This window comes from Ictalurus furcatus, chromosome 17 (assembly GCF_023375685.1).
Source record: "Ictalurus furcatus strain D&B chromosome 17, Billie_1.0, whole genome shotgun sequence".
In the NCBI taxonomy this organism is placed as follows: Eukaryota; Metazoa; Chordata; class Actinopteri; order Siluriformes; family Ictaluridae; genus Ictalurus; species Ictalurus furcatus.
The window spans coordinates 16,547,794-16,574,101 of NC_071271.1; the positions used below are offsets into that span (position 1 = coordinate 16,547,794).

At 36.9% G+C, this 26,308-nt stretch overlaps 1 protein-coding gene across 1 annotated transcript in view; it reads right to left on the bottom strand.

Moving 5' to 3' along the window:
- The window catches only part of gbe1b (glucan (1,4-alpha-), branching enzyme 1b), a 134,664-nt gene extending 121,246 nt beyond the window's left edge, over positions 1-13,418 (bottom strand). Inside the window, exon 1 of the mRNA XM_053646610.1 lies at positions 12,915-13,418. Coding sequence (XP_053502585.1) covers positions 12,915-13,012 — 98 coding nt within the window. The 5' untranslated portion in view covers positions 13,013-13,418. The remainder of the gene's footprint in view (positions 1-12,914) is intronic.
- Positions 13,419-26,308: the final 12,890 nt, after the last annotated feature.

The window sequence follows — 26,308 nt, forward strand, 5'->3', positions numbered from 1 at the left end:
GGTTGGATCTTCCAGCAGGACAATGATCCAAAACATCAAAATCAACACAAAAATGGTTTACTGACCACAAAATCAAGGTCCTGCAATGGTCATCCCAGTCCCCTGACCTGAACCCCATAGAAAACCTGTGGGGTGAACTGAAGAGGAGAGTCCACCAGCATGGACCTTGAAATTTGAAGGATCTGGAGAGATTCTGTATGGAGGAATGATCTCAGATCCCTCGGCATGTATTCTCCAACCTCATCAGGCATTATAGAACACTCAGAGTTGTTATCTTAGCAAAGGGAGGTAGCACAAAGTATTGACTAAAAGGGTGCCAATAATTGTTGCACACCTATTTAACTTATATATATATATATATATATATATATATATATATATATATATATATATATATTTATTTATTTATTTATTTATTGTTTAATTTACCAAGGGTGCCATTATTAGTGGAGGGCACTGTATGTGTGTGAGTATATAAACAAATAGCCATAGCATCATCCAACATTTTTTCCAGACCGCGTCATATTTTTGTACAATTATTTCTGACAGGAGAATAACTTCATGTTGGAGGAGCTTTCCAACCACAAACACTCTCAATTCATTGATGGGGAGTCTTTTTAATTAATTCCCAGTACTTTAGAAGTGCATGCATAATTAAATAGACTAATAAAGCTATCACAAATAAATCTCACACTTTCCATCCCCAGTGCCAGCAGTTATAAATCCGATTTCTATGTTTAAAACTTTCTTTAACAGTCTTATAGGTTGCATTATTACCAAGACTACATCTTTTACATTTTATATTAATTAAATAGCTTTTTTTATTATAAACAGATCGATCCATATAGCTGATGTAGTGCATTTCCTTACTCTTTAATATCATAACTAAAGGCTGTAAAGGAAAGAAGGGGTTTAAAAGTGTAATGAATTACCTCTAATAATTTACTATAATTAGCAGCTAGAAAAATAAAAAAATATTTTATATCGCTTATTCCAAATTGATATATGTTTGTTGTGACACGAAAGCCACGAAAAGGTATAGAAAATAATGAACCTGTTCCTTTCAGTTCTGTCTGAACTCATGCTCCTGAAAGCCTCTGCTATTATAATAACCCAGACGCTGTGAATTGGGTGGAGGACTGGCTTAGTGGCGCCCAATAAAGTGCTGATATTCTTGGCATGTACCCCGGCTCATGTCTCAGCTGATTAGAGCCTGGAGAAGACATCCAAAACTGCATCTCAATCAGCCTGTCAAGGAGAATTCATAGGAAGCTGATTTCCAACCTAGTCATTACTGAACTGCTGCAGAATCAAAACTTGGCCAACCTTATTATTAGTAATAATGAGAGCACAATTGGTATACACTGTTGTTGTCCTTGATGTCCTCTTCAGTGCGTTTCGTATATGTCACTTCCTACAAACTAAACCAACATTAGCTTACCTTACTTTTTCTCTGAGGCAAAAGAACTATAATGCTTGTTATAGGCAAAGTTATTTCAACACCTAGATTTTTCACAGAATGCATTATGCTCTGCTAACTTTTTTGCTTTTCCCATGCAGGGTTTTATAATTCCCTAAATATTGGGCAATTGTGTGAGGAGTGAAATACACCCTGGATGGAACCTAGGGGCAACTGAGTCAAGCTATCTACATGCATATTTTTGGGAGGGTGGAGCAATCCACAGAATCCAGAGAAAACCCAGATGGATACGAGGTCTGAGTGAAACTCCACACAGACAGAAACTCAAGCTTAGGATCGAACCGAAGTATATACAACGAGCAAAGGTGTTATAATGTAGAAAATAGATGAGTGAAAGGTGAACTAATGTAGGCTTATAATGTACGATTCAAACGAAAACTGCATTTTCTGTAGATTTGAAATGATGAAGTGAAAAACACACTTAACTACAAGAAATGATTAATAATCAGGATTCCAATACTGAGCAAAATTAATACTGACAATATATTTTTTGCCCTTTATTCTGTGGCTGAAACCTGGATGAATACGACCCTTACTGAAATCTAGTGTTGCCAGCAGATTCTTAATGATGTTACAATTCAACATACAGTGCCCTCCACGAATATTGACACCCTTGGTAAATATGAGCAAAGAAGGCTGTGAAGAATTGTCTTTATTGTTTAACCTTTTTGATCATTTGTTTAAAAAAAAATTCACAGAAATACTCTGCTCTCATGGATATCAAACACTTACAAACGACACACACACACACACACACACACACACACACACACACACACACACATACATACATACATACATACATACATACATATACATATACATTATATATATATATATATATATATATATATATATATATATATATATATATATATATATATATATATATATATATATATATATAAACTGTTAAATATAGGTGTGCAACAATTTTTGCCATTTTTGCCAATTTTAGTAAATACTTTGTGCTACCTCCCTTTGCCAAGATAAGACCTTTTGAACTTTTTGAACATAAGATCAAAAGGTTAAACAATAAAGACAATTTTTCATAGCCTTCTTTCCTCACATTGACCAAGGGTGCCAATATTAGTGGAGGGCACTGTAATGCCTCTTATTCTGTTTATTAGGAGTTGAATAAGAAGTGTTCATTCAAGGAAAGCATGAAAATGTACAGGACAGTGATAGGAATTATAGATAATTGGCAATTACTGGTGTATATCTCCAGTCTCAGCTAAACACACTCAGAGAAAAAAAATGTTAATGTGGAAGAAAACTTCTCAGAATGTGGCCAGTTAAAAGAAAAGACTTAGTCAAAATCCAGGCTGAATAAATGCAAAAGAAAAAAAAAAAAAGCTTGAGTGTTCGCCAGCAGTCTTTAAATATTCAGATCATCTTCTCTCTATAATGTGCACAGGTGTTCAATGCAAGCCTGAGTGAAGAGAACAGCTGGAGCAAGTGTGAGCTCACCACAGAGAACACAGCCAGGCTGACACGGCCAACATTTTAGTCCAGTCAACACGGTGGGATTAGAGGACAGCAGAGGTGTTCAATTTTGTTCTTGGACAGAACACTGAGGAACAGTGTATCTCAGTAAGGCCAACCGATCTTAAATATAAAGGACATGTTGCCAGGAAGACATCAACAAAGTATCTAGGTTGACAATCATGACAGAAAACAAAGTCCTTGCAACACAATTAGGTCAAAAAAATCCAGACTAAAGAAAGCATCATTTCTATAACGTGAAACCCATTTGTTTAAGATGCACATCACACCTTGCGCTCTCGAAATTCACACAGCTGGGAGAAAAGCTTTTCAGGCAGCATTTGAGCAGGAAGTTGATAAGAGACACTTGTTCCACAGATCTACAGCTTCATCAGCGCCTCACTTATTAAGAGTGAACATTTTTGAGATGCTCATATGAACCCTCGGTACTGCAGAGAGTTTGTCTTATCCTGGCTGCACATGCATGTAGATTAGGATGCTGACATTAATAGCAAGTCCTACTTGTCCTCTGGGGGCCCGTCACACATGGCTTGATTAACAACTTACTTTTTTTATTGCTGTAGTCCTCAGGACCCACTTTTCATACGCTGTTATCAGAATCGGTCAGAACAACCCACTTTCTCACCAAAATCATGAGTGGCAATGAGAAATTTTATATATTATGTCATAAGAAAAGCTATAACAGCTATATCCCCCTATTTCCCTCCCCACAATGACCCTCCCCCTAATGTCAACATCATCATCTGATTGGGCAGAAGGTGTTGATTAATTTTCTATGATAGCAGCTCTGACAATAGCTACAGCTGGACGAATTATACCTGGCGTCCCAAAAGTCTCCATATGTAGAGGAAATTAACACTTTTTAGCTAAACTTTTTCATACTTAGTTTATAGTTGTGTGTGTGTGTATATAAAATATATAATCGAGGGGGGGGGAGCCTTTAATAATGCCTTTGACAGAAGAAGAATGTACTGAAATCATTCTCATGGCTGGCTCGGGAAGCTGTTGCAAGGTTGCGATGGACTTTAACATGGCAAACACATCACACACAACACTTTTGCCAAACAAATTCAAAAAGACTACAAGTGTTGCAGAGGTCCATGGACATCCACTGACGAAGGCACAACTGATGTGGGGCTTGCATACATATTCCTCTGTGTATTGAGACTTTTGGGACACCCTGTATTTATGTGAACATACTAATATGCAATGATACTATGCAATATGTAATAATTCTATAGTAACAACAAACACTGGGACTTGTATGGCAGACGCTTCACGTAAACGGATTAAAAAAATGAAAACGTTGATATGGATTTAAAAATTGTTGATATGATGTTTTCTGTGAGGAGACATTTATTTTTGGAAGGAGACTCCAGTGTTTTGAAGATCTCTATTGATACAAACAGATAAAATGTATGTGTCATTCCTGAATTTAAAAAAAAAAAAAGTTAGCATTGTTAAACTGCTGTGGTATATATAAGAGGAATACAACCCTTCAGAACATGCTATTATTGGATAATTATGAACTTTGCGTTAGGTCACATCATATGTCCCCGCTGTTTTATTATATGTTTTATTCCTTACTTAATGCTTAGCTTCTTACAGTAATCTACAGCTTCTGTGGCGACTTCACTATTGAATGCAAAAGAAAGAAATGACAGATGTTGGTCTTTACAATTAAGCAATTTCTGAAAGTCTATTCGTCTCTTCTGTTGAAGTTTAGTTGGATGGAGTTGACATTGGATAATACCATGTACGAATCAGAATTAGCTACAACTCTTCAGTCTGCTTTAACCCTTAAAGCTGGACTAGGCTACACTGATACTAGTCCAGGCTCTTGTTATCTCAAAACTGGACTACTTCAACTCACTACTCTCGGGTCTTCCGGCCAGCTCCATCAAACCCCTTCAAATCATCCAGAATGCAGCAGCACGCCTCGTCTTCAACCAGCCCAAGAGAACCCATGTCACACCCCTCTTCATCTCCCTCCACTGGCTTCCTGTAGCTGCCCACATCAAATTCAAGGCCTTGATGCTCACCTACAAGACCTTGTCTGGAACAGCACCCTCCTTCCTCAACTCTCTCCTGAAGGCTTACGTTCCCTCACGCAATCTGCGATCAATCAATGACCGACACTTAGTACCTACTCAGTGTGGCTCAAGGTCCCTTTCAAGAACATTCAAACTAACTGTTCCTCAGTGGTGGAATGAACTTCCAACCTCAATCTGGACCGCAGAATCTCTCACCATCTTCAAAAAACAGCTAAAGACCCACCTCTTCCGTGAACACCTAACCAACCCATAAAAAATAAAATAATAAAATTTACTCTGGCACTTACACCTCTACTCTGCGCACTTTGCTTCTTCTGGAACTCAATTAATGGATCTTGTATGGTAGCACTACTTGTATTGTTCTCTGCTTGATATATCGCTTTGCTTGTATTTTTTCATTTATAAGTCACTTTGGATAAAAGCGTCTGCTCAATGAATAAATGTAAATGTAATTTCTATCCTGTTCACTCAATGTCTATGTGTCCAACTGTTAGCAAAACTGCATCTAAAACCAAATGTTAAAGAATTAAAGGTTAAGCACCTTAATAAATGTAGACAGTTACTCCGCCTAGAAAAAAAGTCATGTAGTTTGCACATAATGATCGAATTCAAGCTTGCTTCTTTGAGTGAATGTGGGGGAAAAGGAAAGGAAATTGCGTAAGCAACAACGTACACTTTACTGCAATGGGTAACTTTCACAACTAACATTTGTACAGGAGCCTCGTGGTCGTCTCTAGTGAGTTCTGTTCTGGTGGATTACTTGTCTTTTTATGAGGTCATTTAAACATTTTAAAACGTTGTTGTCTTCTGAACAGAATGTGTAAGCACTTAAACCCTAGCACCACCAAGCTGTAACTGTTGGGCCCTTGAGCCGGGCCCTTAAGCCGCTCTGCTCCAGGGGCACTGTATCATAGCTGACCCTGTGCGCTGACCCCAGCGTCCTACCAAGCTGGGATATGTGAAGAAAATAATTTTCACTGTGCTGTATTGTATATGTGACAAAATAAAGGCTGCTGCTTCGATGACAGTTTGACAGTGCAGGATCATCGTAGACATTTTGATCACATACTAAATCTATTATGCTTATGTCCAGCAACTGGACTCAAAGGAATTCAGCGTGTGACGAAATTACACATAGCTTGCAAGATTTTAGACATCTTTAAGCACATCACATTATTTGGCAGAAATATGTTTATGTTGTCTGAAAGCAGAGAAGTATATTATAATATAATATAATTATAAAAGAATATATTTTTTTCTGTTTTGCAGAATTCACCGCTCATACCCCCACCCCAGCATCTCCCCACCCCCATAGATCTAATAATGAAGTGTAAAAAAAAAAAAAAAAATCTTTTTACTTATTTCCTCTAACTTATTTTAATGCAAAGACAAGAACACTGCACTCAATTATGTCTCCTGACTCACACTCCATTCCCTTAATTATTCCATCAAGTGAAATCCTCTATATTAAATATGCATGAAAGAGCAATTGAGGAAAAACTGTTTTTGCCTCTTTTGGTTTTGTTTGGCAGTTGGCCAGCCAGGTCGGCACATTCTACAGATTCAGGGAAATGGCTAAAAATGCAGCCTTTGCTCTTGGGCAATGACCTACAGATGTCCTCATGAGCCTGCTGTATCTGTGCTACAGTAATACCAGTAATAATTAGCATTAGGTCAATGAAGAGCAATTTAACCTGAGGAGGGGGGACCCTCCGGTCACACTCTGGTCTCCAATATGACTCACCCTATTTAAGAATAGCATATCATCTGTAAATAAGACGATGTTCCTTAGAGTGCCTCAGAAACACATTTCACTTGGAATGCTTTATTAAAAACAGTTACCCAGAGAGAAGGGAAATTAATGACCTTTAATATTTTTAGATCCTTGAGAAACATTAGATCCTTCAAAGTTAATTAAACAAGTCTATTTCACCTTGTCACAGGTCTCTGTGGCAATAACAGCGGAACAGTCACAGGCTCAGAAATTATTACCGATAACTCTGTCATCCATGAATATTAAAGGTTTTTTACTCAGTCGGGTCATGTCAAATGCTGTTATGCAACATCGTTGTCATAATAATAAGAGGCGACACAGGGGCATGACTCATAGAAAATACTGCACATACAGTTGCAATCAAAATTATACAACCGCCAGTAAAAATCGGGTTTATTGTCAAAATGTCTAGACTTTCAGCTGTTTATAATGAACAAATCAAACAAAAGCAAATGAAATAGATCAACCCAAAGAATGCTTCAAGTAGTTTCCCCAAAGTCAACTGAAAATGCAGCTTATAATGATTTCTCCGATTTCAAATTCATTCAAACCCCCCAAATAAAATCCCTCACATCACCACAAATATGCAAAACAGGTGTTGTCTCAAGCACACTTGATACAGCTAATCAAGAGCTTCATTAGTTGCACCAGGTGTGCTTGAGCTGAAACACATGAAATACCTGAACTGGCTAGGGGTAGAAAATGCATAAAACACCTGGACGGAGCAGAAAAAGGAAGCTATCAAGGGCTGCAACCAGATTTCTGAAAGGCAGGTTGTGAAAAACCCTCGAGTGACTGCAAAAGACCTGCAGCAAGATTTGGTGGCAACAGGCACTGAGGTTTCAGTGAGCACAGTAAGGTGTGTACTAAACGCAGAAGATTTCTGTGCCAGAACTCCAAGACGTACACCACTACTGACCCAAAAGCACAAGAAAAGTCGACTCAACATCATATAAATAAGCCACAGAAGTTTTGGGATTCTGTTCTGTGGAGCAATGAAACAAAACTGGAACCTTTTGGCACGATGGATCAGTGGTATGTCTGGAGGAAGAAGAATGAAGAAAGAACACTCTGTCCACAGTCAAGCGTGGTGGTGGCTCGGTGATGCTCTGGGGCTGCTTTGCATCCTCTGCCACTGGAAACCTGCAGCGTGTGGAAGGCAAGATGGATTCATTGACGCATCAGGAAATCCTAGGAGAAAATGTCATTCCATCTGAGAGGAAGCTGAAGCTTGGGCATCATTGGTCCTTCCAACAGGACAGTGATCCCAAGCATGCCTTAAATTCCACCAAGGCTTGGTTGCAGAAGAAGTCCTGGAAGATTCTACTGGTCCATCACAGTCACCTGACTTGAACCCCATAGAAAATCTCTGGTGGGATTTGAAGGCGGTGGTTGCAGCACGCAAACCCAAGAATATTACTGAACTGGAGGCCATTGCTCATGAGGAATAAGCTAAGAAGCTTGTGTCTGGCTATGCATCTCGTTTGCAGCAGGTCATAACAGCAAAAAGGTGCTCCACTAAGTACTAAAGATGCTTGCCATGAAAGGGTTGAATAATTTTGAGACTGGAGAAGTCATTATAAGTTGCATTTGCAGTTGAATTTGGGGAAACCACTTGAAGGATTCGTTGTGTTGAACTATTTCCTCATTTATTATCGCTTTGCTTGATTTGTTCATTGCAAACAGCTGAAAGTCTGTAAATTTTGACAATAAACTTGATTTGCAATGGGAGTTGAATAATATTGATTGCAACTATAACTGTCAAAATGAGTTCTGCAAATTGTAGTTGCTTTGACGTGGGTCACCTTCTGCACTGATACGTACTGTTTGAATAAGAACATGTATGGTTTAAGTATTTTAAGTTTGTATGAGTAAATGCAGTATTAATATTAAATCACTGACTCAATCATGAAGTAACTTAATAAAATATAAATTAATCAAATGATATATGCACCATTTATTTTGGGTAGATACAGTACTGTGAATACAGTACAGAACTTTTAATGTGTAAAAGACATTTAATATGCAATTTTCTTTATAAAGTATAATGTTACAAAGAGATTTTTGTATTTATTTAAGGAATTGACTATATTAAGTATTATTACGTATTATTATGTTATGTTTCTGGTAAAATAAATAAATCATTGCATCATCAAAGCAGTCTGGGACTAACTAACATGTTCTACAAGAAAGCTGGAAAAACCTGAACAAATTCCCCAGAAAACTGCTCGACAGTGCAGGCATGTGGGAAGGCATTTTACACTGGGTACTAGAATTTTAAGCAAATCTGATTTATTTTATAATGGCTGCTTCACTGTTTCATACAGAGTATATTAATTATTAAAGACATGAATTATTTTGCACTTAATTATATTTGAAGTGCCTTAGATGAAATGCTTTAGAGGTGCGTGAGAGAGCACTGTATGTATTCTGTTGTCTGAATTTATCATAATGCTAAGCCTTTATTCATTATTTATTCCTCATTTTTTTAAATAAAAATTCTGCATTTATTTATTTATCTAAAAATTAAGAGGCGTGTTTTTTTTCTTCCGCATTTCACAGGCAAAGCCATGAGTACAGGTCGTCCATACATCTACAACCACTTCAAAGACGGCAGTACATTAGGTTCAAGTGGAACAATCTGCATGCTGAGAGCTACTGAACAAAATGTATTACATCCTGAGTAATATGCGTGTGTGGCTCTTCTGTAAGGGCCAAACTAGGTAGCGCTTTAATCAAAATGAATCAGTCAATTAATTCATTAATTAAGGGGGAAAAGCTCCACAGGCCCCTGAGAACATAACAGATTTTCTTTCAACAAAATCTTATTATTTAAATGTGTAATAACACTTGGCTATTTATTGGAGCCATACAGCTTGTTATTCCTGAACTTTCTTTTTTCAGAACACAGTTTTGTTATGATTGTCATTAGATTCAAGTTGATATTCTTTAGACATCTTGATTAAACCTATTCGTTATGTGACCAATCCAACAGGCTAATAACATTAAGAACTCAATACCAAATATTAGAGGTCACTGATCCAATACCCAGGTCACAGTATTGGACTGAAAACAGCAAAAAAAACAAAAAAAAAAAAAAAAAAAACAAAGGGTGGCTCTGATATCAGAGAAAAAAACTATTGATTTTTATGTGAAAATGTTTTAGTGAATACAAAAAAGCTGCGGTTTTGTGCGAGTATTGTTTTAGAAACATATTTTCCCCCTGTATTTTTAAGTTCGTTTTTAAAATGGTTTATTAAAGAATGAAAATATCAGATGAGTACTGATGTTGGCTGGTGGTCAAGGTTGCGGTATTGCTTTAAGTATCATACAAAGTGATATTGTGCTATCCCTAATAAACATAATAAAACTTTGAAAATGGTGGGTTGTGATTTCCACCACTGTAACAAAGTTTAAATAAATTGCCGACCCCCTCGCTGTGCCTCACAGACCCCTAAGGGTCCACAGACACCACTCTGAGGAACACGGGTGTAGACAGTATATATACACAATATACATTGTATATACATTGTAGACAGTATATATACAATATATGTCGCTGTATACAATATACAGCGACACTGCAGTGTGACTGAACACATTATTTAGCAGAGAGTGTAGGACAGTCTGGTGATTTTGCTCCTCTAATACACCTACTAAACCTGCTAATGAAGTGTGTTTTATCAGGGGAAACAACTGCGCTAGACTCAATCCCTCCAGGGGGAGTAAATAAATAGTTCCACATATTGTTAAGGAACTGTTCTCACTAGTGGTTGCACAGATCTAGTATGGCATGTTTTTTTCTTACAGTATAGCATTAAAATGTAAAAATAGACTCCACTGGGAAAACTTAGGGGACTTAGGGGCTTAGTGGTTAGCACGTTTCGCTCACACCTCCAGGTTTATCGGTTTGAATTCCACTTCCGCCCTGTGTGTGTGGATTTGCATGTTCTCCCTGTGTTTTGGGGGATTCCTCTGGGTACTCTGGTTTCCTCCCAAGTCTAAAGACGAGTGACGCAGACTGATGGCATTTCCAAATTGTCCGTAGTGTGTGAAAGTGTGTGCGCAACTGTGCCCTGTTATGTTTTGGCACCAGGAGCATCGCAAGACTCTTTTTAATGGGGTATGAGCCCCAGTAAAAGTTTGCTATTCCCCAGTAAAATTTTCATGATAAATCATTGTCTGGTGAGGTAGATCACAGTAGATAACTTTGAAAATAGGCTTTCCTATTCGTTAGATGGTATCATTTACATCATATGAATGATTTAAAACATGAAGGCTGATAGTAACGCCAGTTGAATTTATCTTTATCGATAAATTCTTGGCACAGAATTTATCGATAAAGTTAGCTTGTCAGTTGCTAAAAGAATGCTTGCTTATCTCTTCTAATTTGGCATTCTGCCACAGACGATGCGATTTAGTCATCATCCATGAAAGCTTTTTGAAGCGATTTGTTCATTTAGGGCTAGTTAGTTAGTTTACTCACAAAAATGCTAATCAAAACACACCTGCCTGTAATTTTCAAGTAATCCTGAAGACGTCGGTTAGATGTTTCAGGTGTGTTTGATTAGAGATGGAGCTAATCTCTGCAGGACAGTGTAGTAGCCCTCCAGGACCAAAATTGCTCATCCTTGGTTTAGTATTTGAATAGGAATTATGTATGGTCAAGTATACAAATAAAATGTAAAAACAATTGATGAAGTTAATGTTGTTAGTAATTGTTTAAGAATGACCATGGTAAAACAGAGTTCCATGGTATAAAAATATGAAGTTTGTCCTTGTCATCAAACAAACAGTAACCAGTTTTGATACCTAAAAAAAAAGCTTATGTGGCAATTTTAGCAAAACCCTTTACAGTAGGTTAAAATGTAAAACTGAACTAATGAAACGATCTGCAGAACATACATTAAATGTTCATTACATAATATGATTAAAGAAAATAAACAAATAAATAATTAACTAACTAAACAAATAACTAAATACTACTCCCAAAGTCACCAGAATTGAATGCTTTGCTAAAAATAAAAATAATAATAATAATAATGATAATAATAATAATAATAATAATTCTTCCCCTAGAATATTTGAAGTACTTTTGTAAAATTTTTGGGGGGCCTGTGCCCCAGTAGAGATCACACTCTAGAAATGCCCCTGGTTGACACCCCTGCACTGGCTCCCTCACGACTCTGGATAGGATGGGATAGGATGAGATATGATGGGATGGGATGGGATATGATAGGATGGGATATGATGGGATGGGATATGACAGGATGAGATGGGATAGTATGTGATATATGATGGGATGGGATAGGATAGGATATATGATAGGAGGGGATAGGATGGGACGGGGTAGGATATGATATATGATGGGATGGGATAGGATGGGATAGGATATGATAGAAAGGGATGGGATGTATGGATAAAAAAAAAAAATCTCAGAGCTACACATAACGTCGGCGCTGGCCCTTTAAAACAGGCCATGGCTTGAGTGTTACGTCACACCTATCAAACTACAAGGAAGCACAGCATGTGAGAGAAGCTCACTAAATCTATAAATGGATTAAAGTAAGCAGACTGAACGCTAATGTTGGTTTCTCTTTAAGTGTATGTAGTACGCTGAAGGTGAAGCTGAAGGTGAAGCACTGTTAGCACAGCTAGCTAACTAACTCAAACACATGTAACCTGGTTAGACGAGTGAGTGCAGTAGAGACATCCCAAATTCACCCTAGTCCTCACTGAAGTGCACTACATAGGGTATGAACTAATAGGATTATAGTTCATGTGTCATGGCTGATACGGAGAGATTTGGGATTTAACCTTATGGATGTACAAACTCTCAAGCGACAACAGACTGACCTTAACAGGAAGTCCACTACAGAGTTTACAGACCTCAAAGCAGTGAATGGGTTAGTAGTGTCTCCCTGCGTATGCGTTAGATTATGGGTGATAAAGCCTATGTTGAAGGAGTAGCTATCAGACAGGAGGCAGTGCCAGCGGTCAAAGACAAGCTGCTGTGCGTTTAGTCTGGTCTGAATGCGCCGTTACAGGGCCGTTACAAATACATAGTGCAATGAAAACATGGCTTAAAATCACACTTTACCTCCTTTCAAAGTCCTTTTCATATGGTTTGAGGTAAGGGTCCATTTGTAGATAGGTGCTGAAGTCGGGAATAGAAAACTGCGTTTCTATATCTGCCATTTTCGCTTCAGGCAAGAGCAATCGAGCGCCGAGTGATCCAGCAGCGCGAGCGGTTGATCTCCTGTCTGGATACAGCAAAGTGGGCGGGGCTATTCGAACTCATCACTGTTCTGGTGAACTGCGGATCACGTGACTCCAACTAATAGGGGATAAAATGGACGCTAGGAAATAAAAATCAGACCGCTTAAATGATAATAGTGTACCTTAAAAATAATGAACATTTGTAACTTTTACTCTCATGAAACTTGCTGATGAGGTACACAGGTCTTGCACATGGATTTGATCGCTCTTAATGAACTAACCTCAAGAAAATGTATTATACCAGCCATTTATTATACTCAAAAGTTAAGGAAGTGAGATTGGAAGGATTTAAAAGCCCTAATCTGTGGGACAGCATAAATCATTTGTAATCAGATTGTGACCGTGCATTTCAAAAATACTAAATTTGGCATATTAACATGTAATGGTGACCAAATAAATAAATAAATCAGCACTTAATGTCAAATGTTAATTTTTTAAAACATTAAATATACTTTTTCCAGTGTTAAATAGCTTTAAATAAACAATCATCACGATAAATGCTGTGTTACTCATGATCATTTGAAAATGTACATAAGGGTTATATATTTCTGTAAATAAATAAAAGCATTATATTAAATTTGTCAAAACAGGCATTACACTTTCTTACATATTATACTAAACCTTACGTATAACATTCTGCAGATACTGTATATATTAAACTATTCTTTAAAATAACAACAACAACAACAATAATAATAATAATAATAATAATAAGACATTTTGATTTACATTCTCTAAAAAAAAAAATCACACAGTCATGAACACAATTCTATTCTACATTCATATTGAAATCCGAGCATCTCACTGCCATTAATCTGCCTGCAAAACTAGTAGGTTAGTTAGACACCTGTAAAATGCCACAACTTTAATAACACCCATGTTAACGTGTCTACAAAATGAGAAATAGTTGAGAAATAATAAAATACAAGTCATCACAATGTTTTATTAAATTTAATGAGTCTGAGTTGGTTTGTCAGAGCCAACTGCTTAAGGACTTTCATTAATGTTAGAAAAAAACTTTAGTCAAATCCTTAAGCAGTTGAAATTCTGTTAGCAGATAGCTGGAATCAGATGGCTAACTTTCATGCCAATGACCCAGAGACCTCTCTGAACAAAGGTAAAGGTTCATCCATTTTCACACAGTCCTTTAAGTGTTTCTATGTTTACATTTACTTTTAATGTAAACATAGAAAATCTAAAAATAAGAAAACATGGAAAATCTAAAAATATACAAGAAAAAACAGAATGTTTAACAAATCATAGATTCAGTAAAAAAAATTAAAAGGTGTGTTTATATGTGTATATATAATGTGTAGTAATCTGTAGTTTTATCTCAATTTTATCTAAGACTATAATAATATTATTATTACTATTAGTAGTAGTAGCAGTAGTATTTGAAATAGAAAATAGGAGTGTATATAGTTTCAAGTTTATTGTCATGTGCATAAAGTGTGCTTTAAGCATCTATATACAGTGAAATTCAATTATTAGGCTATAGCACCTCCAGCGTCAGATGGGCTTAAGTGGGTTAATTGTTGTTCCTTCATTCATTCATTCATTCATTATTTGTAACAGCTTTATCACAATCAGGGTCACAGTGGATCTGGGACTTATACCAGGAACACTGGGCACAAAGCTGGAGAATTCATCCCAGATGGGATGCAAAATGCAACAGGTATATCGTTCTTATATCTCAACTATTATATCTTCAATATCTCAAATAAATGTATTCCCATATAAATCATTACACATCACAAGAGAAAAATTAGGTAGATTTGTAAGTACATAAAAGTATGGTGGATGATAAACGAAAATCAAATCTTGAATCACATACTATGATTTCCCCATGGCAATAGGGTGTAAGATACCTGCAAGCCTTTTCTCTAATCTTTTTAGAAAGCACATATGGTTTGGTTATTTTCAGCGGAAGCATTTACTTCAGAATTTAGACAGATTATTTATTATCTGTGGGGAAACAGTGCAGCGTATATTTTCCCCAGCAGGCTGCTATTATTTATGTCGCAGTGCCTGTGATAGTAGCAGCAACGAATGGGAAAAGAAAATAACTGTGTAAATTGAATGATGCTTTAGATCATATAAACATTTTCATAATTAAAATGTCGCTATAGATTTTAAGGGCATGTGATATGCATTGAATAAGGAAAAATAAAATGTTCCAGATGAAATCTAACATCTGGAGAGCATGTGAATGCAGTCCTCAACCAAAAGCTGAACAAATATGCAGATAAGGATATTGCTCTTTGAACATTTGGCACTGGTCACTGATCAGGTCACAGTTTGTGCTGTTATCTACAGAGGTTGAAATAAAGTACTAAATAAATCATTGTATTCTTTTCTTATATTCCAGATGCTTTTAGCATTCTTTTTTGGCTAATTTTGTGAAATATTTTACATGAAGACAGCATAGTTTATCACAAGAAGGTGTATACCAATTACACAAGAATTATCACTATGGACTGTCGGTGGACCTATATACAGTATGTTGATTTGATTATCTAACATATGCAGATGTGTTGTTATATATATTCGTCAACTTTTAGAAAGCCGCTCATTTCTGCTCTTAGAATAACAAATTGGAAACAAGTGGAATAGATTGTGAAGAGAATAATATACAGTATAAATACAGTGTGTTCCAAAAGTCTCCACACATAGGGGAAATTAACACTTTTTAGATAAATGTCTTCCAAAATTCTTCATACTTAGTTTTTATTATATATATTTTTTTCAGATAACCTTTGAAAATGCCTTTGACAAAAGAAGAAAGTATTTAAATCATTCTTGTGACTGAATCGGGAAGGTCGCGATGGACTTTAACAGGAAACGTGGCAAGCACATCACACTCCACACTGTCACCACGTATTAACAAATTCAAAAATACGTGTGCGGTGTTGCGGACCAACCTAGAAGTGGAAGTCGACAAACATCCACTGACGAAGGCACAACCGATGTGGTGCTGGCGTACATAGTCCCCTGTGTGGAGACTTTTGGAACACCCTGTAGTGAGAATACAAGCCCAGACATCATTTGAAGATCAATAAAGTATTGTATTTTTATTCCATTGTATAATATTCTTTATGTTAACAATAATGTATGACTGAACTCTAAATTGACCATGTTTCTCATTGAGTAAAGTCTGGACATGTGACTTTTTTTTTTTTAACATCTTTTTGCTGAATAAAAGCTCATCGAATTCATTTGCTTTGTATGGAAGCGGTCACCTTCCCTGGGAAAGCTCGATGGAATGAACGGCAAATTCCTTCTTCAATCACTGAAATGGCAGCGTAATAAAAAATTTATTACTCACATAGCGTATGATGTCTCACTGGTAATGTGATCAAAAGCCAGTCTGATTATTGCCAGCTGGGGTCATCTAGACCTATAAAGGAGCAATCATTTAAATATTAGCGATGGAATATTCATGAATATGGAAAGTGAAGGTCAAAGCTGTGCACAAAAAGCTAAATATTCTACATATATTCCTCATTTGCTTTGGAAGGTATTGTATGTATGATTCATGAGTGAGATGAATAAGATATTTATAGAATGGGAAGAGGTTAGAAAAAGAGGTCATGGCGATAACTATTTTACAGTATGTCTGTCAGATTGTTGCTATGTGCTAGCCTTGGAGGTGAAATATTTATCTGTCTGTATTCATGACAAGCCTTAAATCCTTTTTAATAGCACTGTGAGAAAGAGAACTTATAGTATATAACTTACGTTTGTGCTATACAATAGTTTCATCTCTTTACTCATTAGTTTTTCATACACGCATTTAAAAATGTTGCTAGAACACTATGACTTTTAATATCTAATTGGCCACCATTTGTCGACAAACGCCTTAGCTGACATTACAACTAATAGTTAATGCATATAACAGTATCTATACATCCATTCTCTGTACCGCTTATCCTACACAGGGTCACGGGGAGCCTGGAGCCTATCCCAGGAGACTGCAACTCATTGCAGGGCACAATCTAACACACACTCTCGCACCCATTCACACACTATGGACAATTTGGAAATGGCAATCAGCCTTCAGTGCATGTCTTTGGACTGGGGAAGGAAACTGGAGTACCCAGAGGAACAATATACTATATAAATAATAATATAATTTATTATATTATTATAATACATTGATAATATAAAATGCTTGATACAATGATAATATAAAATGCTTGATTCTTATTGGTCAGAAGGTGTTGATGAATTTTCTATAACAGCAGCTCTGACAATAGTGCCAGTTATAAAAAAAAATAAAATAAAATCACGTTTACATTATTACAGTTAATTCACATGGTCTTGTACAGCAGCTACATACTACATACCCTTAGTTTAATAAGAAATTGACCATATTGCTATATAACAGAAAAATAAATATGAATAATTTTTGATTTGGTGAAGTTTTCTATAAGGAGACATTTTTTTTTTCAACATTCATGGAAAGAGTCACCAGAGTTTTATAATACCAGTATATTTTCCACCATGCCAGAAAGTCTGTCCTCAGGACAGAGGACAACTGTTTATAGCGACTATAGTGTAAGTGATAACAGGAGCTAACTTGTCTCCAGGATGTTCTACAATATTAAACGTATATATATCCAGACCAAGAGCACAATGTGTCATTCATTAGTATATTTCAATTTGTAATCAGTGGCAAATTGCTGTGGTATTAGAGAAATGAAACACTTTTGGACATGCTTTTATAGAATAATTAACTTTCAGGGTGGTAAGAGTAACTCTGTGTCATTGATTGTTTTCCTATAACAGCGATTAAGCTTTAACCAAGTTCCAAAATTTCACTGGTGTACTGTGATGAATATTGTATTGTGATGTACTTTGAAAGGGGGGAGCCACTCTGGTAATTATTGTGTTTACAAATTACAATTTGTGTTTTGTTTAATTAAGCCTAATCAGTGGAACTTTCCCTAACTCTGCCTGCCTCTAATTGCTGCTGATTGAAAAAGCACTGATAGGCAGAAATGAATAGATAATATAGGGGTGCATTGTTCTCGGGGGTAGGCATTTACATCCTCTACGTTAAAGAGACGAACACAGTGAAAAGATCTAAATTTGCAGTTGGTGATAAAGGAACTGTTGGGAACGTCTGTGTAAACAAAGACTTATTGCGTTGGGCCAAAGGGAAGTTCAGTGAAGTGACTTCATGATCAAAATGATAGGCAAGGTGTAAAAAGTAGAGAGAAAATCCTTTAGGTAGCATATTCATTAAAACAATAGTAAATAACCAGTCTTGAGAGCCTGAACAAGAATCATGACTAAAACATTCACAAGACAAACACAAGAACTCTACCTGAACCGTCTGTTCACTTTTTAAAGAATACAGTGCTGTGAAAAATTATTCCTTCTGTTTCTGTGTATATCATATACTAAATAGTTTCAGAAATGAAAACAACATTGAAGATAAAAGAAAGACAGCTACTTTTTCAGCAAATACTTTTTCACAGCACTGTACACTCAGGACATTTTTTAAAATATTAAATAGAGCAAATTCAGATATATTGGGACAGTTTTGGAATTTCCACATTGTTTAAGCTTTCATGCCATTAATAAATCAAAATACCCAGATATGAAATCCTATATACATTTCTGAAATCATAATTTCATAATATGAAAAACCTGGGTACCCTAAATAAAAATTTCTGCAGGATCAGTAGTAGGCCTAATATTAGATTCTGCATTTACACACACACACACACACAAACAGGTGCACGGTGGCTTAGTGGTAAGTGTGTCGCCTCACACCTCCAGGGTTGGGGATTCCCGCCATGGCCCCATGTGTGCAGAGTTTCCTTGTTCTCCTCGTGCTGTGGGGGTGTCCTCCGTGTACTCCGGTTTCTCCCTCAGTCCAAATGATAGGCTGATTGGCATGTCCAAAGTGTCCGTAGTGTACGAATGGGTGTGTGTGTGTGATTGTGCCATGCGATGGATTGGTCCAGGCTGTACCCCTCCTATGCTCCCTGAGATAGGTTCCAGGTTCCCCGCGACCCTGTAGGATAAGTGGTATAGAAAATAGATGGATATATATATATATATATATATATATATATATATATATATATATATATATATATATATATATATATATATATATATATACCCACCCATTTTTCAAGTGATCAAAAATATTGGAACATGGGTCTGACAGGTGTTTCTTGTTGCCCAGGTGTGTCCTGTTAGATTGATTGTTTAATCAGTTTATAGCTCTGAATGTCTAATCTTGGTCTGATCCCTGGATTTTACCTGTGAAGACTGCATTTGTTGTTAAAAAGGATAAACCAACATGAATACCAGAGAGCTCTCTATGGGTGAAAAGCAAGCAATTTTGAAGCTGATAAATGAAGGAAAATCGATTAGAGCCATTGTACAATCATTGGGCATAGCCAATACAACAATTTGGAATGTCCTGAAAAAGAAAGAAGCCACTGGTGTACTAAGAACCAGACATTGAACAGATCAAGGAAAACAACAACTGTTAATGACAGAAACAGATATCGCCAACAACTTCAGCCGGGCCTTATAAACAAAAAGACAAAGCATGGCAATCCTAGCTCAAAAATTTTGGGGTCATAGTCCAGTTTGATGCTGACCACGCCCCCTTATATGATGTTACATTAATTAAGTCATGTATTTTCTGTCATGCTGTTTTATTGCAAGTGTTTGGTAAGTTTTGAGTTTTACTTGTCGGGATAGAAAATAAATGCTGCTAAGTTAAACTGTCCCAATATACCTGAATTCACCCTAACTAAGGTCTTAAAAATAAATAACTCAGGATTTTCATTTTCATGACAGGACAGGATGAAAAAACAGCCTTGTAAAAAGGCTACTTTCTATTGAAATTACCTTGGCTGGCCGCCTGGAGTTGACTGAATGTCAGTGACCCAGGAACTGTGGTTAAAAATTATCTAAGGGGCATTAACCCTCACATTTAGAGAACTGTTTAATATTTTTAACCTCTAAAGAAAATAAAGTGACCCACAGTGTCCATAGTTCAGAGGTACAGTACACAGGGCCCTCTGTGGGTTAGTCCTGGAACTGATTTATAAAGGTCAGGGTCTCATTGGACCTAAGTGACCTGAAATCTTCTGTTGAGACTGTAAAGTAGACAGCGCTTGTAGCACATTATGAATCTAATGCCTCAGGCAATTGGACTTTGTAAAACTGTATTTCTGTCTGTGTGTGTGTGTGTGTGTGTGTGTGTGTATGTGTGTGTGTGATTTAACCAGCATCAGTGACCTCCTAATTTCTTAAAGCATTATATTTTTAATTTCAGTGTCATGACATCTATAGTTTTAAAATAGCAAATTGGCTTCAGCTGTTCATATTCAATTAACCATTATTCATATGGGCCGTATGCTATAGGTGAGCAAAAAGGAGGAATCCAGTTCTCTGTCCTCATGTAGACTCCCACTAGACAACAGCTGTGACACTGGATAAGCAATTTAACATGGACTCGTTAGCTGATTTATGCCAACATTTGCTAGCCAACTAACCATGACAACTTGTAGAGCTCAGGGACAAAGATGTGCTGCTGAGAAGGACACAGGATTTATCAGTTATGCTCTTTTTTATCCACTTTGCTTTGGAGAAGGTTGCTTTGATAAGACGAGTGAAGGATCAGTTGGCTGATGCTTCCTGATGTCAAGTTAAAGCTATTCACTTCTGTGCAGTATGACCCTTCAGTTCTATTTGAATGGTTAAGAAAGCAACAAGTCAGTCTTTATTGATCGGTAATCCTAGCAACTCACCTTCTACTGTTAAGTCTGTGTGTCATTTCCATTAAATATACAATTTAAAACATACTGTAATATAATGTTATAGTGTATAGAAGAGCAGAGTAGACAAAATGAAATAAATTAATATTTAAAACAAAATGATATATGCTGCAAATATACATTAAAATAATATTTGTTGTTATTATTAAAAATTAGGTGATGATCTTCAACTGTCCAATTTCAGAGAGTCTGTGCCCACATTACCCTCAGAGTCCTGTTCTTGGCTGACAGGAGTAGAACCTGATGTAGTCTTCTGCTGTTGTAGCTCATCTGCCTCAAGCTTTGATGTGTTGTGCATTCTGAGATGCTCTTCTGCTCACCACGGTTGTAAAGAGTGGCTGTTTGAGGTAGCATAGCCTTCCTGTCGACTCGAACCAGTCTGATCACTTTTTTGTGACCTCTTCTATCAACAAGGTGTTTTTGCCTACATACGTGTCACTCATTGAATGTCCCCTGCTACACACACAATTCTGTGTAAACTCTAGAGACTGTTGTACATGAAAATCCTGGGAAATCTGTAGTATCTGAAATACTCAAACGAGCTAATCTGGCACCAACAATCATGCCACAGTCAAAGTCACTGATATCGCATGCTGTCACCATTTTAATGTTTGATATGTATGTTAACTGAAACATACACTTGCATGATTTTATGCAATGCCCTACTTCTACATGATTGGCTGTAGAGGTGTTCCTATTAGCCAGTGAGTGTACATTCATACATACATACATACATACATACATACATACATACAGTGCTGTGAAAATGTATTTGCCCTGATTTCTTCTTTTTTTGTGTATATCTCATACTAACTTGTTTCAGAAATTAAAATAAAATGTAAGATAAAACAAGGACAAGATCAGGACTGGGGACTTAGATCCCATGGGACGCAACAAAAAAGGGCAAGTATCAGATGTGAAGCTCACAGGACACATCATTCTTAGTAACTCCCTGGTCCAAGTCACTCACTCACTTTCAGTACCCGGTTTATCCTGGTCAGATTGAGGTGGATCAGGAGACTATCCCGGGTTACACTGAGTGTGAGATGGAAATTCATTCCAGATGGGATGCGAGTTCATCACAGGGCATCATTCACACACATATTCACACTACACACACTTATTCTCACAATTCATCTCAGCTAAACCATGTGGAAACCCATGTAGAAATGAGAAGAATATAACACAAATAATACATACATAGATAGATAACTAGTGATTCAGTCCAATCATAACTGATATTTAGCTGATGTTAATTTGTGGTGTGACCTTGGGTGTTATAAACGTGCTAAATATGTTTATTTAAATAAATAATTGATTAACCACCCAGCAGCTACAGTGTCCTCCAATAATATTGGCATCCTTGATAAATATGAGGAAAGAAGGCTGTGAAAAATAGTTTTATTGTTTAACCTTTGATATCTTGTTAAAAAAAATTCACAACAACACTCTGCTCTCATGAATATCAAACAATAGCAAACAAAACATAGGTTTATATATATATATATATATATATATATATATATATATATATATGGGTAAGACCACGGAATATAGCTATGATGTGTGGCAAAAGGTTGTTGAGCTTCACACAATGGGAAGTGGCTATAAGGAAATAGCATAAGCATTGAAAATGTCCATTTCACCATCTGGGCACAAAGTATTGACTAAACAGGTGCCAATAATTGTTCTACACCTATAGTTAACAAATATATATATATTGGATAAACCTGTTTGTAATTGTTTGATATCCATGAGAGCAGAGTATTTTTGTGAATTTTTTTTAGCAAAAGTTCAAAAGGTTTAACAATAAAGACCATTTTTCACAGCCTTCCTTGCTCATATTTACCAAGGGTGCCAATAATAGTGGAGGGCACTGTATATGACAAATGGTAGCTGACAAATGTTTCATGCACATGATTCTCATGATGTAAGAGCTGTAGAAATGCCCCAGGGAAACAGGGGAAACTCTCCAGGGAAGCATCTGTTCTAAGTTCTTTAACATCTCACTCATATACTGTATACATGTTAACAAATAACCCCACACACATAGACTTATTCTTTATCTCTTGCTGTAGCCATACCACTAGAATGAGTTAATGGTGTTAAACCATGTTCTTCATATTTCACAGTTTGCATGTTTTTTTAGTTGCCTGAGGAACATGTGTATGAGCACACAAACAAATTTATCTTGGTGACTGACTCATTATAAATGTTATGTTTATTCACGCAGAAAACATTTTATAGAGCAACAGCTTTTCAAACAGACGCTGTTGCTCCTGATGGGATTGACTACTATAAGCTTTTTTGCTTGAAATAAAAAAAAGCTTCCTGTTTGGTTATCAGAATATAATAGCCATCAGTTCCCCGCAGACTAGGGGGAAATGAATGAAAAAAAAGAGAGAAAAACACTGATATGAAAGATTTTCTCATGACAATTGCAATATTTCGAATGATGCATTCAACGGTGTTAACTTAAGCCAACCCATTTCAAAGATGGTTTAGTGAACATAAAGGGCTGTTTGCTGTTCCGTTTCACAGCATTAAAATTTTTGGGGGAGGCAGGCACTTCAAAAAAACTCATATCAGGCATTAACCTCCAAAAATCAGTCAAGCATGTCTTTAAATTTCCGTCATCAAATTCTAGACCCTGAACATATTCATGATTTTATGGTTCAAGCTCAGTCCATGTGCCCGAATGTATTGTTCTAGTATTCTAAGCAAGTAGGCTTCATTTGCCAGGCATGCACGTGCACACATACACACACGCGCACACACACACGCACACACACACACACACACACACACACACCCAGAGTGTTCCATTTTGCCATTGCCTGAGCTGAGTGCTCATCTTCAGTCCGAGCACATTCAGAGCACTGCCTGCGAATCCCATCACATGCACATAATCAAAGGCATTTTTCTGTAGGCCTGGGATGTACACCTGGTACAGACAAGGTGAAAGCACTGAGGCATGTTTTCTGTGGTGAATCGAGCATTCATTATAAGAATGATTGTGAAAGGGTTTTTGGCTCTGTAGCAATACCTGTGGGTATGTTTTGTGATTACAGAGTCCTGTTCACTTTGCACAGAGGCCCGTAGTGAGTTCGGAGGAAAGAGGCCTCTCTTCTAGAATACTTGAGTGGATTAGCAGGCTCTGAGGTGGAGACAGTTCCTACGCATGATGATAGAGAATGTAACAAAGCACAAACTATAGCTTTACTCAAGTCACTTTGTCACTTGACCTTAAAACAGGTTCTATTAGATGTGTTATAACAGCATGTCTGGCTGACTCGTAGGAAAAACCATAAAAATACACCCCAGTTCCTTTCACTTTTTCTAAATACTCCACAAAACCTGCTGCTCTTGTACTAAACGTTCCAATAATTGCTTAATCCAAGAAGCCGATGTTTCAGAGGGAGCCAATTCCATCTGAACTTTTACTGCCATTTTTCTCATTAAAATAACCTCATAATAGCACCCATTTGATTGATCTGGTACTTTAAAAGCGTTTTACAAAGCCGGGATAATGGAAAACATAAACGTCCGGCGTGTATCCACACACACTCAATTCGCTCACGGTGCTAAAACACCATGGACGTGTCATCAGATAACTGGCTGCTGTTGGGAATGGAATGAGATGTCAGGGATTGACATTGGTGAAATACGACTGCCTACCCATAATTCCCTTGTAAGAGTCGACAGCATTTTTGTGCGATGTGAGAAGGTTAACTTTGAGCAATGAAAAGAGCTGAGCAGAATGGGAACGAGGCTAATGAGAGGTGATAAGATTCATTCCAGACCTCAATTTCAAGAGTAGAAGAGACAGTTGGCTTTGCGAGGACAGATGGGAGCGAACGAGAGGACGGGTAGAGGACCTAATAGAAGCCATTAACTGGCAAGAAGAAAGGTGATGTTCCTGGATTTCATGGAGGTAAAGTGCAACTCCAAAGGATTTAGCTAGGTAACACTCTAAAATCACACCAAACTCATTTAAGTGAACATACTGTTTTCTATTTTTCTCTTGTACTCACTGATATTTTTACATTAAATAGAATCAAGGCTACAACAATTCTGTCATTCTGCACAATACTATTCTGTCAAATAGATTTTACACAGAATGGTGCAAAAAAACAAACAAACAAACAAACAAAAATTTCATCCAGCAAGCAGCAATTCTGCAGGTGGAAATGCAGAGAAGAATGTCCAGTCTGGTTTGAGCAGGGCTATGGTGACTCAAATACGCATACATACCGAACATGGTGAGCAGAAAATCATCTCAGAACACACAACACATCAAACATTGTGGTGGATGGGCTACAACAGCAGAAGACCACATCGGGTTACTCTCCTATCATCCAAGAACAGGAATATGCAGCTATATTGGGCACAGACTCACTAATTCTGGATAGTTGAAGACTGGAAAAAGACTCGGTGACATTTTTATTTAATTTGCATGTTTTTTCTTTTTACTGTATTAGTAAAGAATATTTGTTACTTAGACCATTATTAAGGCCTTGCATATGAATGGTATTTTTACTTAGTTAAGATTTACTAGGGCGATCTCCAGGATATTTCCTCTTCAGGTGCTCACTGAAGGAAGTCCTGTTGTCAGGCTAATTCATGTTTGTATAGATAGACTACAACTGAATGTCACAGTATCCCCAAACTTTGGATGCTTTCATGTAGAATAATCATTTGGTTTAAAGCTTTTAATAGGATTTACTGACTTATCTATGGACAAAAGATAAACACTTGAGTGTCGTACAGGAAAAGAATTTACAGACACCGCAAGAAGGCAAGACACAATGTATGGCAATGAGGTATTCAATGAATGTTAGAGGTTTAACAGTAAAAGTGTCATAATTGAATAATTTTGCTGTTTTTAAAATTGTTACAGCCCTATCTGGGAACCAGAATATTATGGGCTTTCCTTGAAGCACACAATTCTGGAATGAAACGTTAATAGATCAGTATTTGAATGTGCTGAAACAGAGACATTCTACAGTACAACAACTCCAACAACAAGAACAACAATAAGAATGACAAAATGACTTAAGGCTCTTTAAAATGTTTATATATATATATATATATATATATACATATAAAAAAGCTCATAAGTCTCAATAGCCATGTTTCCATCCGAATTGCAAATTTAACTTATGTGAAAAAAGTGGAATATTGCATAAAAGATTTGCGATTAAACCACCATTTCCATCCCATGTGTTCAAGAGAGCAAAATCGTAGTTATACAAATATAAGCTGTATACAAATGGAAGCTGTTGCAACTGGGGAAGCCACTATAGCTCTTTTTTCCAATATAATAAATGACTTGCACTTCGGAGTGTGCAGGCCAAGCGCTATCACAAACCTCATGTTATCTTGTGATTGGAGGCGGATACCT